At 42.5% G+C, this 20,319-nt stretch overlaps 1 protein-coding gene across 6 annotated transcripts in view; it reads right to left on the bottom strand.

Annotated features, from left to right (window-relative positions):
• Window positions 1-3,118: 3,118 nt before the first annotated feature.
• Window positions 3,119-20,319, bottom strand: part of celf6 (CUGBP Elav-like family member 6) — a 161,642-nt gene continuing 144,441 nt past the window's right edge. For 2 of the 6 annotated variants that reach the window (XM_019866679.1, XM_019866676.1), the window contains exons 7-13: window positions 19,741-19,885; window positions 17,640-17,789; window positions 15,845-15,907; window positions 15,119-15,199; window positions 13,016-13,159; window positions 8,410-8,559; window positions 3,119-3,272 (exon numbers count right to left, since the gene is read on the bottom strand). In XM_019866679.1, coding sequence (XP_019722238.1) covers window positions 8,432-8,559; window positions 13,016-13,159; window positions 15,119-15,199; window positions 15,845-15,907; window positions 17,640-17,789; window positions 19,741-19,885 — 711 coding nt within the window. In that variant the 3' untranslated portion in view covers window positions 3,119-3,272; window positions 8,410-8,431. Of the gene's footprint in view, window positions 3,273-8,409; window positions 8,560-13,015; window positions 13,160-15,118; window positions 15,200-15,844; window positions 15,908-17,639; window positions 17,790-19,740; window positions 19,889-20,319 lie in introns of all 6 variants that reach the window. The other 4 variants (XM_019866678.1, XM_019866675.1, XM_019866680.1 and 1 more) reach the window with 3 other exon arrangements.

A 20,319-nucleotide genomic window follows, 5' to 3' on the forward strand; every position in this document is an offset into this window, starting at 1 on the left:
CAGCTATCAACAGACTTTCCAATGTGGGGGTAGGCACCAACATCATTTTGGTGAATCTTTACTCTGGATTTTCCGCCTCCACCTCACCATTTGGTCCCGGTGAATATCCTGGTGATTTTCTTCTTTTTAAAATGATGCTGGATAAAAAGCTGGTGATTGCAGTGCAATATGGGCTACAAAAGGACCGGGGATAATTGAACAGTCGCGCGAAGAGACGTTGAGTTGAATGAGAAGAGCAGAAGTTGAGGGACGAGGCTCTGACGCTATCTTGGCAACGGGGGCTTTATCACAATAAATCTACAAATCTGCAGCACATCGCCTGTCAGTTATTTGCAATAAATGTGGTTTTAGTTGTTTTTCTCTCGAGACAAAATAGGATTTAATACTCAAACACTTTGGACCAAGCTTCCAGACGTTTTGAACCCTTTCATCCTCTTCCCTTTTTTGGAAACGCACAGCACAGATATATGGTGCTTGTCACCGGGAGCTTGGTTACACCTTCTATTTTTATAGTGTTTGGGCTTCATCCTAGAAGCATTACTTTGAAGGATGCTTGCACCTCCACCCCCTGCCTCCATTCTTCTTACTGCCTGCCATCCAACGCTGTTGATCGTATCGGTGCAGCGTTCCAACCGAGCAAATTGGGGAGCGTTCTGACCTCATTTACAAGTTGGCCTTTTCTGAAGGAGAGTGTCTTCATCTTTTCGGAAATCTACATGGATCGTTCCCAAGGAATTAGGTCAAGGAACATGTCCACAGTGGAATGTACATGATGTGGTATAATAGTTGGTCTTATGTCTTACATCTATAGGTAGTTGTTCATATCATAACACTGTTTGATGTTTTTTGAGGGGACGTTGGAGACAGCGATACATTTTTTTTTCTTTAAGTCATGTTTCCAACAGGCAGTATGGTTCTGTTCAGTTCGGTATGGATTTTATCATTTCCACGGTCATGTTTTGAGTGGTATCACTGTGATAACTTCGGTCCCATTGCGTAAGATGGAGCAAGACACACACTTTCCCTTTCATGTTCTCCATCGCTCTTGCGCAGCACACTTGTCGGATCAGAGCCGCAACAAAAGAACCAAATATCCGCTCGTTACCCACAACCCAACAAATGCGGGATATGATTGCAATTGTGTGCGCTTTTACAAAGCGCCCCAACATTGTTTGAACAAACGGCAGCAGGAGACGTGAGTGTCAAGCATGCACCGTAGCTTCGCACCCATCTGAGCTTCCCGGAAACGATTTGCACGCATCGTAACAGTTCCTTTGCGGCTCTGATGCAACCTTTGAAGGCAGATTATAGGCGGGTTCTTTGTCACCCCATTACATGTCCTTGTCGTTTATACAGAGCGTTGAACAGAAAAAAAAGGCAGATAAATCAAGGCTTGAAAATGTATTTATTTGAAGGTACTGTCTGTGCACTATAGCGTAATATCTTGGATTAATTTGGTGGCAAAATGTGATGCTATAGAATGGTGGACTATGCGGCTGCCTCATAGCCAAAAAGATCTGGTTAAATCTTAACTCGATCTCTTCGTGGATTTGATTTCCGTCCACATTTCTAAAAACATGCTTGTTAGGTATTAATTGAAGACTTTTGTTAGTATTTCAGTAATAGATATGAACGTGAGTGTGACTAGTTTGTCTGTGTGTCCTGCAATTGACTGGTAACCAAGTCTACGCTGCACACAGCCTCTTGCCCTAAGTCGGCTAGGACAGAATCGGACAAAGCGGAACAAAAATGACTGATTACACCCTTTCTGGATGTCACTATCAAAGCCTAATCAGGGTCTGCAGAACCATACCGTGGCAAACTGAACAATACCACTTGGTGGAAACGTGACTTAATTTTCACTCTTTTGGCAGTTTCAGTAGCTTTTCTGTTCCCTAAAAATCTTTGCATTCAATGCCCTTCATTGAACCATTTAGCTTTTCACATTGCGCAATACAAAAAGGTCAGAAAAAAAAATGTGAAAAGACGCCCCGGGGGTCCGTGTTGCTTGGTCGTTTACAGTGGATTGTCGCTTGAACGTAACGGCTAAGGAGAAGCCTTGAGTGTCTGCACTCTGTCCAGCACAGGCACGAGTAAGTTCAGTCTTTGCCCTTTCCGGGAAACAGTTTCTCCTTTTGTGGTGCCTCCGACATCGTGATGACCGTAATATCCAGTGGCGTAGACAGCACTGTCCATTGTTCATTCTTTTTTCTTCTCCCTTATCATTGCAACTTCAAGTATTTTTTTTTTTTTAACAACAGGAAAAATGAGCAAATGTACATTTTTTTTTTTTTTTTACCTACTCCACTATGATACAACGTGGTGCCCAATTAGCATCCAGAACAAACAAAAATCAGCCCCTATGCTACAATTCCATTTTTTTCCCCCGATACATAGTCCATTTTCTTTTATTACATAGGCCACTGGATATTGGTTTTAATGTTTTTTTTTCCTTCCCTTTTTTTTGGACTAAGAGTAATACTTGTAGCTACAAGGTATGAGTTTTTTTTAAATATATATTTATATATTTATATATTTATATTCTTTTAAAAGCGTTTTTTTTTTGTTTTGTTTTTTTATAGTCCTTTGGTCCCTATTTCCTAAGGAATGATGCATGTAAATTATCCTGGATTCTTCCTCTTCCTTGCCGTCGTCATCCATCCAGTGCTCAGCCCTGTCACAGAGCACACAACGTCTGTGTAGGCACAAAAACCAAAATGGCAGCAGGCTGGTGTGTGTACATGTGTGTTTGCATGTATGCGTCTGTATCTGTGTTTGCTTCAGTACTTGAATTGGCATTCGCACTTATGTACAACTTGTTTTTTTTGTTGTCGTTATTTTTCATTAGCTATAGCATTTTGCTTGTATGCGTGTTGATGGTATGCATGCTTTGAGCATCATGAGTCTATCATTTTTTTTTCTTCTTTTCAACCCATCACGTCTAAAAAAGAGCAGCAAAAAAGTTGGTCTTTGCAAAAAATTCGCTTCCAACGGATGCCCAAGCAAAAAAAAAATACATATATAAATTAATAAATAAAACAAAGATCGATAAGACAAAAAGGGGCATTTGCAAAAAAAAAAACCAAAAAAAAAAAAAACCAAAATAAAACCGAAAAAAAAAAAAACTTTGGGATCTTCACTCAGTCACTCAATCTTCCAGTGGGGTCCCAGCAGGTTCAAGGGACCACCTGACCGTCGTGATATGTAGCAGAGCAAGGAGTCTTTGTACTTTGACTGCACTTGTGGAAATAAGGTGTTGTGGGGCCTTCATCCTGTGACACACGGAGACAGGAGAGAGCGAGGGAGTTATCACGCAGACTGATTCGCAGGCATAGCCAACAAAATAACGCACAGACGGCGACGGAAGAAAAGAAACAAACTGAGTCGTGTGTATGTGTGTGCGCATGTCAGTCAAATCCAAAAATAAGTGAGCTCGAGGCGGTGTGCAGATTATTTTAACCTCTCGTGTAATCTGTGATCCCACCAAGGAATTAGAGCACAACCAAAGACCATTGGGCTTTGACTTTGAAATGATTTCGATCGGATATCTGATGTCAAGATGACAGAGATTTTTACTAAAGTCAATCTTTCTGAGACACCAAAATGTGAAAATCGGTCTCTCCTTCGTAGGTGTTCATGTAATGATCAGGGATGTCCCTTAAAATGGACAAAACAACAATGTTAAACAACGTTTATACAAACCCCACAACGTTATAAGCTTTTTATTGATGTTCGACATTGAAAACTGCATCTCTCGAAGCTAAAAGTGCTCTGTTTGTTTGTCCGTTGGCTAAAACTAGTAAGAAAACATTTCATAGACTGACAGCAATGTCAGCTGCAACCAAAAGAGAGAGAGCTCGTGAGACACAGCTCTGCCTTTGTGTCGACACATGACAGATAAATGTATCCATGCGCCGGAGATTTGGACATAAAAGATCTAGTTTATCTCTAATATGTTGGGAGCTATGATGTGGGTGAAGAAAGGCTGCGATATCACAGCAAATTGCTCTTCGAAAGAGCGAACATGAAAGGCCGCGACTCGCCGATGCGAACCCGCCGCCAGACACTCTTTGTTCTACCGTCCGCCTCCTGTAAAATGAGCTTGTTATCGTTCCATAATAGATCTGCTTTTTAGATGTTAGTCAAATCGAGGCCAGCCATTAGCTGCATACAAATGTCCAACGGTTCTGATTATGGATTCTGGTTCGGAGGCAACAACTGACTCGAGCTGTACGTCTACCAGAGCACAAGATCAATGGCTTTAATGGAGTTTTATTTTATTTTCTATGCTAACAACTCTGGGAAAACATTGCAGCTCTGAAACTTTGCTAGATAACTTGTATTGCTCCAAAGGTCATACGATTCAGAATTTAAACTAAGTATGCATCTAATATTGGGTCAAAGCTAATTCGTCTTGTCATGTTTTTTTATGTGCCGTTTTGTGATGCAATTTTTCCCCAAATGTTTTTTTTTTTTGTTTGTTTGTTTTAAGCTCCAGCATGCGGAGACTCTAGGACATGACTAACCCCAAAGATTCGACAAGAAGCTACCAAAACCCCGTTTAACCCTTTCAGGGACAGCCGTTACTACAGTGGACAGCTTATCATGTTATCAGGTTACATGGTGCATGGAAAAGGTTAAATAGAAATAGTGGTGTTCAGGAAATATCTTGACATGATAGGATGTCAAATGAGAGACCAGCTTTTTGTGGCAAGGAGGAGCTAAGTTTTGGCTGTTTTGTTAGTGCAAGCCATTTGCTTTTTTAGTCAGGTAATGTTGTGAGGTGAGTTTGAAATATTTAACAATTTGGGATCATAGTTTGATGTGTGTTAAACTTTAAAGAACTAATACAGGAAAGAGAAAGATGGCAAATGGAAACATTTTGGGGTCGCTAAAAGAACACTGAAAATGTCATGTTAAATAATTTGAGATGCCTTGCCATTAATCATACTGTCCATCCCCTTAAAAAGGCTTTTACAAAGACAACAGTTTGACTCCAATTTTTCTTTTCTCTTCATATCACTTGCTGTTGGCTTTATTGCTTCAAAACACAAACCAGCCAGAGTTGGAACAGCAGCACACGTAGATTGTTTTGGATCTTTGAGCTTCGACTGCATTTGTTGCAGATTCCTGCACCTCACTTTGCCACATTTCATCGACACCTCCATAAAAGGCTCCTAGAACATTAAGAGGCGTACTCGAAGCCACAAAGACGCCTGCGGTGACCCTCCCCACCCGGCTCAGACAGTCTCATGGGTGCATCTGGCTAGACAAAAGGAAGGGCAGAATCACCTACCTTTTGAGAGAACACACTCTCACTGAAATTGACTTAACCTTATCTAGGACTGACCTGGCCAGACTGGAAACTTGCAAAGAAAGGACCTTTTTTCTCAGCAAATATAATGCCGGCACATAAACAATGCACCCTTCTATGAAAACAGGATCCATTCAGTGTGGCTCCGCGGCGGTGATATTTTTGGGCTAATGCGGCTAGGCGGCGGCGCTAGCCACTCTGTTGCCACAGTGTAATCGGTTTTCAGCCTCCTAAATAAATACATAAATAAATACAACGAGAAGTGATTCTGGTGTTGGGCAAAGAAAACAATCTTGCGTGAGTGAGGCCTGCGCAGATGGAAATCCACCGAGAAGTGGAGTGTCAACATTTGCCCGCGCTCTTGGCGAGATTTAATTGGCCGCGCAAATACGGCGGGGTCAACTCGGCGTCAACCCATCTCGCCGCTAAACAGCTGTTGATTGCGTCTGGAAAAAGGTCCTCTTTGCAAAGACTTTCATATAAAAGCACAAATAATTGCTCGCCAGAGGAAACACTGCGGACACGAGGAAATGGTGAGATAGAGAAACATCAATACAGCGAAACCGCCAATGTCGAACATCATAAAAGTCATACGGTAAAGTCTCACACTGAAGCTGTAACCTGGTGAGCTGGTAAATGATTTGCTTGTTTTGGTGGCTGAGGGGTTGTCTTTTTTTTTTTTTACTACCATACACTATACTAAGTGAGTGACGGCTAATTAAATAGCAATCAATTTTACCACGAGACAGTGCATACACATTTTTGAATGTATTTTCTCAAAATAAAATACATTAAATCTCTTGTCTGCCCAATGTACAACATATTGACATTACGTACTGTGGATTCTATATTTTCACCACTTTATATTTTAACCCTTTCATGCACCTTGTAATCTGATAACATAAGATGTCCACTGTAGTCACCGCTGTCCCTGAAAGGGTTAATGATAAAATTACTTTCATTTTCAAATGTTTTCCGTATTTAATTTGATCGTGCTGTACCGCAATGTGCGATTTCACAATTTCTTTTATACGCGGAAAAAAAAAGTGCTGCATTTCATTTCGTCAAGTGGTTGCACAAAATAAAATCATCTGAATCAGATATGTATTTCAAAGTCTAATCTACATCTACTTAAAAATGTTTCTGGACACAAGATGATTTTATTCTGTTCAACCCTTTGCCGAAATAAAATCGAGTAAATTCAATCACAATTTTTTTTTTAGTGCGGAGACAGTAGATGACATCTAAATATCATATATCATCCATACATCATTTAGTTCCGTTTATATCACAAACGGTGGCATAATATCGCAACATCTATTTGTTCTGGCAATGCCACGAGGTGGCACATTCTTTACATTTTGTAACAATATTTTAATTTTATTAGAGTTTTAGTTAAATACGCTTAGAGTTGAAGCAGTGGCTGTACATTTAATTACAAAGTATGCGGTTTCCCGGAATGAATGAACTCACTTTATTTCAAGTGAATGCTGCACTTGAATTGCCAAACGTTATTTAAAACATTTTCATTTACTTTAAATTATTTCCCATGAGGAAAAACAAAAGTTGGTTCGAAGTCAACCAGCATCAAGGAACAGTTTCTTTTCGACTTTCCGCTATACATACGAGCCCCATAGAAGAAAGTCAAAGCATCACAAGGGCACAATCATTCAGCAGCATTAAAGGGTTAATGAAGGCCACTTCCAGAAATGGTCCCAGTGACCCAGCAGCTACCGTAACGGATACCAGCCCAAAAAGTCAGCAGTTGCACGGCACTCCACAAGCTGCGCCGGTGTCAACGCCTACGTCATGCAACGCAGTCGCACTCCTATCTCATGATGTCAGCACAAGTCAAATGACACCATGGTGCCAACTTACAGCTCCGCCAACTTGGCTGGCTTTCGCGACGGGCGTGACGACGGTGAAGCAAGGGTGTCTCGCACTGTATTTGGCCAATTTGGGTTGCCAGTTTGGCGGAACAGAAGGAGGCACACGCACACATTTACAGTGTGATTGGCTTGTGTCATAAAGCGCCCAGTTTTCTTCTTATTATTGCTCAGCAAGACAACGAGTGGGTAAACGAAAACACGAAATAACAGGATTGACATATTAAATAGAAATAACAAATAATGATCAGCGCTCCACCAGAGAAAGTCATTACTTGCTTCTTTTTGTGGTGCCGAGGACAGATTCATAGACAACTTGCTGTCTGAAAAGGATGAATTGATGTCTTTATTTTTCCCGTCTTTTTTTTTGTATATACACAAAGATAACCCTGAAGGCAGAAATGCATATTTCAAAAACCCTCCTGTCTACAGTAATTGGATTTGCCTTGCATTGTTTGCGATGAGGTTGGCCACACAGTGAGGGCTGCACTGTTTCTTTTTTATTTCTGTATTTATCTTTTGCATTAAGTTTATCTTTTCTGCACAGAAAGGCAATTTGAGTACCTTCCCACTGGTAGACGAAAACACCACTTGAACCCCCCCCCCTTAAAATTTCCCCAACAAAAAGTACATATCAGAGAGGAATACAATTGGATTTAGAATTCATCATTATATGAAAGTTTATTTGTTTTCGAACCAAAGGGAACCAACATTGAAGGTTTTTTTTTTGTTTGTTTTGTTTTTTTCATGATGTGAGCTGAAATTGTTTGGCTTCATCATTGTCACGTGAAATCACGCTGCTGCAACAGCACCACAGCGCAAGTTGCCGCAAGCTCTCTTTCCACCAACCGACATGGTCTCTGCGGGCTGTCATTTTTTGGGGGGGAATTTGTCCGCTTGACAATTCGCATTGATCGCGAACACTGTCTCCGGTTGTCAGGTAATTATGCACAGTTGGGTATTGATGATGTCATTTAGTTCACACTGGCAAGTCCGGCAGTCGTTAATGGGATTCCGAACCTTCTTTTGAGAGGGCAAATTGCGTATTTAGACACTCCTGATGAAAAAAAAAAAAACAACCAAACAAAAAACGTATTGATATTTCTTTGTATTGTTTGTTTTTATTCATGTCCTCAATGTGCTGTTGTTCAGCACGGTTGACATTGACATGACAACTAAAATGACAATTTTAATCAGGTGAAAACATACCTCGATTAGGACTGCAGACCAGTCAATAAGGTCGGTTGGCGTCCTTTGGCCGCTTTAGCTGCACCTTCAGCCTCTTCATGCCTATTTGAAAGCCGTTCATAGCCTGGATGGCGGCTTGGGCGCTTGACGGGTTATCAAAACTCACAAAGCCTGAGATGAGAACACAGAGGGACGGGTGCGGGGTTGGGGTGACAAAAAGGAACGGGAAAGTGGAAGGAAAAAGGAATATCGGCAAAGATGGGAAGGGGTGACGGGAGGAAGAGGAGATGAGACGGCGTTTGAAAGGAGGCCCCCTTTTAACTTCGAACAATGAGATGACAATAGCGCTTTGTTTTGTCTTTTCAGCACATTAATTGAAAATCCGGGAATTGAAAAAAGATTACATAAAATAGCACAAAGGCTAATAAGGCAGATAATACAATCAAACAGAAGGCGCTATTAGAAATTCAAAGTGGGAGCGCGACAGTGAACACACACACACACACACACACAAAAACATACAAAGGTGTGAACAGATTCAATAGGACATGTGAAAGAAGCATATCATCATTCGAACCACACTTTCACAAAGTTGAGTTTACCACAAAATGTTTCATGTTAGGGATGTGAGTACTCTGGCTTACTCCTACATTCCCAAAACATGCATTTTAGGTTAAGTGAAGACTCTTTTTGGCAAAAGGTGTGAATGGTTGGTTTTATGTGTCCTCCGGCTGGCAACATGTCTTGGGTGAAGCTGGCCTCTCGCACAAAATCACCTGCGACCCAAATGGGGACAAGTGTCGAGCAAGGCTGAAGTACGACCCCGGCACGGAAATGGCGATCCCAAGTCTGCATCAGGTGAACCCTGATTTATTTTTTATTTATTTTTTGGGTGGGTGGGGGGTGTATTTCTGCGATAATGACAAAGAGAATTTATTCTTTTCCTTCAATTAATCTTTTCCCAAATTATGTGCACATTAGTTTCAAATTTTAAAAATAGATATCATTGAATATGCATTGCCCATATTCATTTGGCCTTTATTAATTCACATAAAGTGCAACAAAACAAACTGTGATATACAAACACGAATGACCGTCATAAAAGTAATGTTGCGAAGGATAGTTGCGAACGTAGCAAATATTTAGTGTTCATCAGAGTTCGTAAAAGGTTGAACGTGGTCAAAATTTCTTGGCACCAACAAATCCTGTTTAGCATAACTAAAAACTGCCTGCACACATCTTTTGCAACGTTTCGAAAATGGAATCATTCACTGTCATAATGACGATTCGTTTTAGCCCCTCATCGGCGATAAAACACACTTGTGGCAAAGACGTGCTGCAGCTTTCGTAAACAACCTCTGGCAAAGCTTAGCGACCAATCTAAGAACAGTTTGTGATGTCTCACTTCCACATACTTCATTGACACCAAATACTACTCCCCCACCTTTTTTTTTCTTTTTAGCCAAGGTTTTGGTGGCATCTCATGGAATCTTAGGTCGCCCGATTAAAAATGGTTCCATGATAGACGCCTGCAGCACTGAGTTATCACTTGGGTGTCACAGCGCAATGAGAGCACAGGTTTCCACACCGGGACTCCGTGCCCGTTCTTATCAGACACGGCGGTGATTGACGGCGTGAATTTTCCGCCTGCCAGCTGATTTCATCGCACTGCTACGGGTCCAATTTAATTTGGGGGTAGAGGGCAGGCTTTTGTCAGTGCGGATGAGATAAGGCTGCTGCTTTTACAAACCTTTTAAACAAACGGAGCAGGCAAGGGCCTGTCAGTTGGCAGTGATCCCTCCTCCAAATCCCCCCACTCTATACTCGCACAAGCACACACACACACACACACACACACACACACACACACACACACACACACACACACACACACACACACGCTTGTGATCCTACCAACCGGATTTAATGAATCGCCATACCTTACATTTACATCCTCATGCCGAAAGAGCTGATCGCAAGTTGGGGAGGAAGGAGGCAAATTGTTGTTAGAGGACGGCTGAAAGTCTAAAAGCTACTGGAAGATTTCTGGCCATCATTTAATTGGCTGTTTTCACAAGACAGTTTGGGGCCGTTTTGGCGCATGTGGGTGGTTTGTTTGGGAAGGGATCAGCATATCGGGATGCTGCAGAGTTTGAAGAATTGATGTCGTAGGAAGTATGAAGGCGTATTTGACTTCATTTCCATGACGATGAAAAACGGAATAATTTGGGGGAAATTTTCCCATCTCTGAATGTTTTCAATGGCTGTTTCCATGCCTGTGTTGTATTGAGCTGGAAAATTTTGCCATTGCGGGTGTTCGTGCGAATGAGTGGTAAGTTCAGCTTCCCACAGCTGATGTAGCGGTCTACCATTTTAAACGACAAACTAGTTGAGGGTGAATGAAGTGGCGCTCTCTGGTTTGCCTGAATCGCTTCAAAATGAAAATAATTTTGAATTCCCCAAATTAGGTCGATACATAATTTACTTTTGGACTATAAGGTTTCATTTTGTCTGATCATTTTTGTGTGAGGGATTTAGCGCATAAAAGGGGCATGATAAAAATAAAGGGACATTTTTTTTTTTTTAAAGGTACTAAAGAAACACGGCTACATGTTAAAAACCACATTGAATTTCAGTTGTTCATGTGGTTAAAGGAACCTAAAAAAGAAGCAATCATCAGGATGAATTATTTTGGTGCCAGAAGTTGGGCTGTCTGAAGAGTCTCAATTGGTTTGCTGTCCAACGATGTCAGCTACGGGAAATTGAGCGACATCCGCGCTGTGTCAACTCTTCTTCCGCGCAGCATCATTTTGCTCAATCATTCTGGCGTGGAGACAGACGATCAAGACATTTACAGAGATGTTTGACGTGGAAATGTGGTCAAATGCTTCCAATCTTGAGTCAGAAGAAAATGTTTGTATGATTTTTCTTGAAGGGTTTTTAAAAATCATTTGGGCGGTAGAGACAGAAAACGATACATACATAGTTGCGACAAGAGAAGTTTCTGGGAAAAAGATTTTCAAATATAAAGTTTCTTTTTTCTTGGGGGCGGGGGAGCACCTGCTTTCAGACAAGAATACGCTTACTTAGAAAGGCTCATTCTCATCTCTGAAAGCTTTCCACTTCACTTTACTATTCGTTCTGATGCCTGTGTACCGTTAGCATAATAGCTACTCGTGTTAACACTTTTTGTGTTTGTTTTTTTTTTTAGACACAATCTTCTGCCTACTTTGTTTCTGGCTTCGCCTCCACTCTCTAGCCAAACTATTAAAACATGGAAACCTTCACAAAGAATTAATGTGCCATTTTTTTCTTTTTTATGGACATGATTTTAATTACTGCCCGAGACTGACGGGGTTGCCGTCCGCTACCATACGTCGTCTCCCACAGCGTGACGGATAGTGAGGAAGGGGTTCTCTGTCCTGAGAAGGATGCACGGGTGAGCGGGTGGGGGTTGCTGAGCGCCTCATGGACAAGCGTGTCCAAGAGATGCTGAAAGAAAGCCAATGCCGGGAGTCTTCTGCGCGCTATCTCCTGGGTGCTGCTGTCCGACTGAATCAACAGTAAGGTCCACAACAGTCTATTATTATCTCTTTAAGCTTGTGGAGTCCACCTCAACCGGCCTCCACCCTGATGAAATGGTTGCGTGGGGGAAGAGGGCGAAGTGAGATGCTGTTCATTAAAGGTGGTAGAATAGGCCTGGAAGAGGGGAATGCGGGTGCCTATTAGAAAAGTGAGGGGGGGAAAAACCCCCACACATTTTACCATAAATTAACATTCGGAGGGTTCACTGGCTTCTCGTAAGTTAGCGCGTCGACCTCACAGTGCAGAGGTACCGGGTTCAATTTTCAACTCCGGCATGTTCTCGCCGGGCCTGTGTGGGTTTTCTCTGGGTACTCCGGTTTCCTCCCACATTCCAAAAACATGCATGGCAGGCTGATTGAACACTCCAAATTGTCTCTGTGTGCCCTGCGATTGGTTGGCAACCGGTTCAGGGTGTCCCCCGCCTACTGCCTGAAGACAGCTGAGATAGGCTCCGGCACCCCCCGCGACCCTTGTGAGGATAAAGCGGATCGGAAAATGACTGAATGAATGAACTATCCACTGTGTGTGCGCTCAAGTGAATTAATGAAAGAAACGTTAGGAAGGTTTTAAGAAATTCCGAACACCAGTAGTTGATTAATAGCCTGTTCAATATCATAATCAAACTTAATTCCATCAAATTGTCTACAAATGTGTGTTTACTGCCTTAGCATGGTTCATTAAAAAGTAAATTGCCCTTCATAACAGCATTTATAACACATTGCAGTGTTCCTTATTTTTACTCAAAGTGTTGATCTTTCATTTCGTCCCCATCGCTGCATTAACCTTCGCTGATAGGGTTGATTGATAACGAGATATACAACCCCCCCCACTCCCTCTCGCTCAGTGGCTTGAAACACCACCTTTAAAATGTTAATTGCAGCTTGATTAGGATAGACAGTGGGAATTAAGGGGGAAAAAAGGCAAATGCTAATTGCAGAAAAGCAAGAAGAAGCATGAGAACGTTTCACAACGCGGTCGCATAATTAAAGCTGCTTTCCCCATCCACATCACTTCCACTGTTGATTTTTTTTTTGGAACTCACCAAAACATTTGCTCTGATTGGTCGCTCTGTCCACAAAGACTTTCGCCGAGATGACGTTGCCAAAAGGGAGGAACATTTGCATGAGCTCGGCGTCACCAAATTCCTGGGGCAGATGATAAATAAACAGGTTGCAGCCCTCTGGCCCTGGTGAGGGGAGGAGACAGCACAGAGGAGATGAGTGACATCCGCAGGAGACTTTCAGACGAGGGGGAAGCCGTATTTAGTTCGCTGTCAGTCTGAATCCACACAATTTGCTAAATTTCATATTGTGTCACCAATCCATACTATTTTTCCAGACTTTCAAACTTAGCTTGCAGCAGACTCATGTGACACCATACATGTTGTGAACACGTCCTCTCGGGAAAAAAATGGTCAAAGGAGACTTCGAATCGCTCCTCTTTCATCAACAGTACAACGGCTTCAAACAACAAAGCGTATGTAGGAATGCAGAAAAAAGATTTTGCTGGTGTGTTCTGTTATTGTTAAAGCTTGAAGTTGACTTCTATTTCTCCTAGATTCAAATTTAAGGTGGTGAGAAATGGGTATTGATTAGCACAGTGGTCTGGCTAGGACTAGGGTTCGCCCCCATGATTGATTCGGCGGACGTGCTCAGCAGTCCACCGCGGTGCCGCCCAGCAATAATCCCAACAGAAAAAAAAAAATAGATGTTGAATTTTCTTGCACAATGCAATCTCTCTGAATATTCGGAATTCAACAGGATGCGCCGGGGGGCTGGTTAGCACGTCTGCTTCACAGATTTGCTAAATTTCATATTGTGTCACTAATCCATACTGTTTTTCCAGACTTTCAAACTTAGTTTGCAGCAGACTCATGTCACACCATACATGTTGTGAACACATCCTCTCGGAAAAAAAATGGTCAAAGGAGACTGAATCGCTCCTCTTTCATCAACAGTAGAACGGCTTCAAACAACAAAGCGTATGTAGGAATGCAGAAAAAGATTTTGCTGGTGTGTTCTGTTATTGTTAAAGCTTGAAGTTGACTTCTATTTCTCCTAGATTCAAATTTAAGGTGGTGAGAAATGGGTATTGATTAGCACAGTGGTCTGGCTAGGACTAGGGTTCGCCCCCATGATTGATTCGGCGGACGTGCTCAGCAGTCCACCGCGGTGCCGCCCAGCAATAATCCCAACAGAAAAAAAAAAATAGATGTTGAATTTTCTTGCACAATGCAATCTCTCTGAATATTCGGAATTCAACAGGATGCGCCGGGGGGCTGGTTAGCACGTCTGCTTCACAGTTCTGGGGTTCAAATGTCAACTCTGGCCTTTCTGTTTGTCGTGTGCGTGTTCTCCCCTGTATTTGCAAAAGCTTTCTCCAGGTACTTCCGGCATTACGAAATCATGGATGTTAGCTTCATTAAAGACTCAAAATTGTCCATCGGTGCCAATTTGACTGCGAAATGTTGTTTGTCTATATGTACCCGTGATTCAATAGCTGGTTGCAAACGACTGGCGCACTGCAATTCAATTCCGGACACTTGCGCTCCCACTGTGGTAAATAAATTTCTTCTTAAAGCACTTTGTTTCATACCTCCTGCATAGAATATTCACTAAGATGTCTCCTACATACAATCATACGGATGAATAATTAAGACGGAGGAAATATGTCAGAAAAGAGTCATTTAACATGAGCGTGAATCCTTTGCTTTATTACATTTGATGCCCAGGCCCGTGCGAGTGTGTGTATGTGTCTGCATGTGAGTTCGTGTGAATGTGAACGCTTCTTCTACTGATGGCGCTAAATGATTATGCATGCAGATAATTAATCTGATGAATATTTATAACCACTTAAATACATTGTAATGGACTGATTAAGCAGTCCGAGTGTGAATTAGTGCGCTTTTTGAATAATGACAGAGTAACTTTTGTCTCGTCGCTAATGTTCTTGAAATGCGGAACCTTTTCATCACTTTATTATTTTTTGTCTTCATACTCCAAGACGGTCTTTTCTTTTCGTACCATGACCCCACCTTCTTTTCTTTCCCCTTCCCGTCGCTAATTTAAAGCGGCGCGGCAACATTAGAATGGAACACAGCAATTATCACCTTTTATCTTGGGTGGGCGCGTTCACCCGCTCTTACCTTCCCGCTGTTGCTGGGGAATGATGGTCGGCTGCTGTGGGAATGCTTGGCTGATTGGAGCATAGGCGGCGGGGTAGGCTGCTGTTGCAAAAGGGGGAGAAAGGAAGAGGGGGGGGGGGGATAATCGTTTCTCTGCTTTCATATTTGATGGAACAAATACGATGGTAGCTTGTATTCAAACAATCCAAAAGTGGCACACAATTTGGGTGAAAAATAGCCGCCATACCTCAAACGATATTTGGGGCTTCCGAATCTCTGGTTATATTTTTCTGATTTTTGGCACGGGATGACCTTAATGTCGCTGAATGGATTGTCGTGTTGCTGCGAGCTACTAATGTACTCTAAAGTGTCAATAAGCAGCGATTCAGCCGTCCATGAAGACGTACGCCTAGTTCATGAGAGTCAATGTCAGGCAACAGTGAGAAGCCTTATGTCATCTCTAGTATAGACTATGACGAGTTCAGAACCTCATCTCTTTGTGTAGTTTTGGAATTAAGTCTTCTTTTTTTTGTGTGTGTGTGTGTGGGGGGGGGGGCGTGCTATCAAGTCAACTCCAAATCCTTTCTCAATCCGAATGTGAAGCAGCCTAATCCTGGTGGAAATTAGCCGCTTGTGCCGGCTATCTTGACTTGTCAGAGTGTCTACCAGTGTGACAAACAGAGAGGGAGAGCTGCAGATGGAGCGAGCGAGCGACTTAAGGGAGAGGAGACACGACAGACGGATCACCTGCGTAGTGTTGGACCCCGGCATAAGCCTGCTGGAGAGGGTCGGTCACCGTCGGACTCTGTGCTGCAAGAGAGGCAGTGGGGTGGAAAAAGGCGGAAGTGGAAAACAAAGAGAGGTTGGAGAGTGGTCAAGCGAGGCTCTGAGACAAAGACAAAAAGATGGGAGACAAATGTTTCTCTTTCCACTCAGCAGGACAGTTTGGTGTGGTACAGTAGCAATGACTCACTCCAGTTTGGTTGGTTTTGTGAATCTGAAAATCAGGATTGAAAACCCTTTGGGTTTTTTCAAGAAATATGAGCTGGACCGATGAGCTGGTCTTGCCAAACGGTTAGAAGGTTTGTGTTTCAAATACTGATTGTGAACAAATCTCCGTGTGCTACCTTTGGTTTTTTGTCTCGCGCAGACCACAAACATAAGATTCATTATCGGGGGCGGAGCTACTGGCGGTCACTTTCTGTCCACTTCCATATATCAGGGGAGATTTTGACATCTCTGACTTTGCTGCCATTTTTATATGGATTGAGTAATTTCAGATCCCGTGATACCACACGTCATTTGTGGTAACTGCACATTTGTCATTAATTTCACACAATAGTGAGCAAACAAATCATTGTTTATCATATCATCCACATTCATGGGTTCATGAACTTAAAAGCAACATTTAAAATTGTGATGAAGTGAAGAGGATTTTTGTTCATGCAGTTTTTTTTAGATATCATTTGAGCTATTGATCGCAGTCTTCAAAATGGTGTCAGCCATCTGTGACGATTGATCACTGTGGTTGGCTGTTAGCCAGCAAATCGGCGCAAGAGATGGAAGTCGACTATGAAACCGACTGCAAAAGCAACGTAAAAAAAAATTACATAATCTTAAAATAAAGCGCAACAAAATGTTGCTTTTTTTACTTAGGCCTTTGGTGAGCTACTGTGAACTGCAGCGCTTTGGAGAGCCATCGGGGGTAGGATCAGACTGAGAGATGGCAGATATTTGGGTTGTCATCACCCTCAGTTCTTCAAAATTGCCTGTTCGACCCAGATGTTTCCATCAAATATTAATAACGTGCCAAACAAACCACTTTGTAGTTCATTACAACCGCCGCTCTCTTTGCATAAAACACAAGTAAGGGAGCGCGAGTCCTGTCACTTCTCCAGGAATCATTCCCAGACAGCATCAAGGAGTTCAAGACAGGCTGACGCGCATCAAATTAACCAGAATGGATTGAAGGATGAAATGATTGATTCATCATCATATAGAGGTTGGCCGCTCTGAAATCTGCCAAAGATGCAGTTGAATGGCGCCCGGAGCTTAAAAGGCTTCAAATCAAAAAGACATGTCACAGTTGGGTAAACTGGATAACAGACCTGTCAACTTTTAAATCGGAACATGCGACGCCATTCATCGTGTTGCATGCGACATTTGTCGTTCAAGGGGAAGTCAACCCCAAAATTTTCTTTCGAAATATGTTCTACGCACCTTCACCCGTCAAAACACGGCATTCTGATACATATTGCCTTTGTGAGATATGAGTTAAGCTCACCTGCTTTGGGAAGTGGAGCCCCTGAGCGACTGTGATGTCATTTTCAGTCGACAGCAAGTGACAAAATGGCCGCCCCGCGATGGACAAAAACGAGTGGATTTTATTGCTTAACTCATATTCCACATCGGCGATATGAATCAGAATACCGTGCTTAGACGAGTGGAGCTGCATAGAACATATTTTAGTGAAGAAAATTTGGGGATTGCCTTCCCCTTTAAAGACAATACATCCTGAGCCCAAAACACATTTCCAACTCACCTGGGTAAGGGTGAATGCCGTTGGTGTAAATTGGCTCGGACGTGGGCTGCCCGTTGGTTTGTGTCGCGAGGGCACTAAAGCCGTTGACCCCGATGGGGGTGGCTATGCTGGGGACGGCAGTTGCAGTGATGCCTGGGGGTGTGCTGGTGCCTGCAAACATATATGCAAATATGTGGTGGTGTTTTTGTTTTTGTTTTTTGTAAATAAATGAAAAAGAGGGAATTTACATGTTGCAGACTCAAAACAAAGCAACAAAATGCGTGTAATAATTTACAGTTAGTCACCAGACATCTGAATGGGTTTGCTTCAAATTCTTCATTTTCTCTGTATTCACTCCATCAAACTCTCGCTGTACTCGCAGCTCAAATCCCCATCGCAGCATGGAAAACTAGGATTAGCGCGATTTCTAATTCAAACAAATTATAAATGAACATATTTGAAGATGATAATCATCCAATGACCCAAATATGAGTCTCGAGAAGGAGACTGCGGTGCATCTTTTCGATGGAGAAGGCTGACTTGTGTCACCTTGTAAGCGGCCTTTTGTGCCGATGGATTTGTATTATTTTTCTCATCCAAGGCGAAGGGCATTTAAAACATCTGGGATTACGTTTGATAGGCATTACCTGGTATGTGTACGCCTTGTGGATTACAAATGCACCGTACAGCGTCGAGACACTTTATTTCATGTATTTGCAATGACCCTGCCTTTCAGCCTGCCTGCCTACTTAGTGTCGAGCCGTCAAAAAAAGTCTTTCGTGACAACGGCCGAGAAGGTAATTCAGACCGAGGTCCGGGATTATCGCGTTTGAGTCATCGCTCTTATATTTGCTAAACCAAGGACTCGGAATCCAAAGTCATTGGGATTGGCGGCGTTCCCAGGAGAAAAAAAAAAAAACACAGTCACGGAGAGCGAGTGACAGCAAGGCAGTGAGAGATAATAAGAGCGAGAGGAAGAGTGTAATGCGGCTGCCAAGGAATGTGGAGGAAATGCCGTACATGTCCCACCATCATGGCCTACCTTCAACGCAGGCTTCTTCCAAGCCCGGAAAGTAAAGTCTTAAAAAATGCAACAAGGGCATATGTAGGAAGGACCTTGCATGAATTTATTACCACTGCTTCTTCTCATAATCCTGCCTGTAAAAAACAATATTCCTCCGGCCACTTGGATTTCTTGAAAGTGCTTGTTTTTTTTTTTGTTTTTTTTTTGTTTTTTTTAACGTACGGTAGCTTTTTTAAGGCTTGCAAAAAATGCTTGAATTCTGAATGCTAGCTTTTCTACCAAACACCGGTGAGTTACGAGCAATCCAGAATTTTATATTAGAATAATATTAATAATTTTATGTGATTAGGTTGGAGAAATGTATGGGTTTATTGCCTCACAGTGATGTCCAAAATAACTCAATTTTAAACCAAGATATTTGACTCCTTGCCCTATCAGGGGTTAATACATCAATTGCCAACTACATTGGTGATCAGACAAATCAGCGAAACCAGCCCATGTCGTTGAAAAGTGTCATGCATGAGTTTTTAGATGAGGAAGCAAAAATAAGTTTTGCTCGTCACTTATTAGCACGCACTTGATTTTTCATGAATACATAGTATCGTTTTGGGTCAATTTTGGCCCAGGCCAAAAATATCCAGATAATTATTGTCTATAATGTTAAATTAGTAACTACAGATCAACTCAAAATGTATGAACAGCCTTCTTGAAATTAATATATGGATTATTAATCCTTCATTCCACCCATCAGTGAAAGAGAAAAGTGCATTTTCATTTGCTACACTGTACATCTTGCAACTGTGTCAAGGCTGACTCTGACTTATGTTCCTGATCTTTAGTGTGTTGCTGTTACAAAATCCCCCATAACCTCTTTTAAAGGCCAACAGGTGATTGTTCCAAATTTGACTCGGAAAAGTATGTACGTGGTTCACGGAGACACTTGATGGTAAAAGTCTGTTATCGCCACGCTTTTAACAGCAGACCTCAGAGAATCTCACGAGTCAACAACTCATCAGACAACAACTAATCAATTTGGATAAATATGTAAATCGTCCAGGCCGCAGAGAGGAAAAGTGGAAAGAAAACTCCCCCTCATACCTGAGGATGGCGTCATTGGAGTCGCCACCAGACCGTTGACATTGAATGCCGCCATTTGCTGCATTTGTGCGGCAGCAATGGCCGCCATGGGGTTCAGGTAGGACCCTTGTGTTGCCGCCATCAGGGCTGCTTGCTGTTGCATCATCTGCTGTAGGATTAGAGATCAGCGGGCGGGGGAAGGAGGGGAAGGACAGAGAGGAGGGTGAAATAGCCGCGGGAGCAGAACGTGTTTACTCTCACATCTCTGTTTACTTGGCCCGCGCCTTGTTCTTGGATCGCATCGCCCCTCAGCATCACTTTACAGCGACCGGTCCGTAACACACTTCTGGCCTCATTGTACTGCTTCATGATCAAGACTATATGATGATGATTCAATATTCTACATCTATAGGCATTATACATGTGCTGGAACGAGGGAGGGCGTGGAGGGATTGCAAATGCGTGAGTGGGCGATTCTCACCTGTCAAGATGAGTTGTCAGCTACAATGTGAGTGCAAAATCTCACAGACTTCTAACTCGGGCTGTGACTTTCATGTGTGAATATGAAGCGGTGGTGATGGTGGTGGTGGCGGGGGGGGG

This window comes from Hippocampus comes, unplaced genomic scaffold, assembly GCF_001891065.2.
Source record: "Hippocampus comes isolate QL1 unplaced genomic scaffold, H_comes_QL1_v1.1 scaffold82, whole genome shotgun sequence".
NCBI classification, from domain to species: Eukaryota; Metazoa; Chordata; class Actinopteri; order Syngnathiformes; family Syngnathidae; genus Hippocampus; species Hippocampus comes.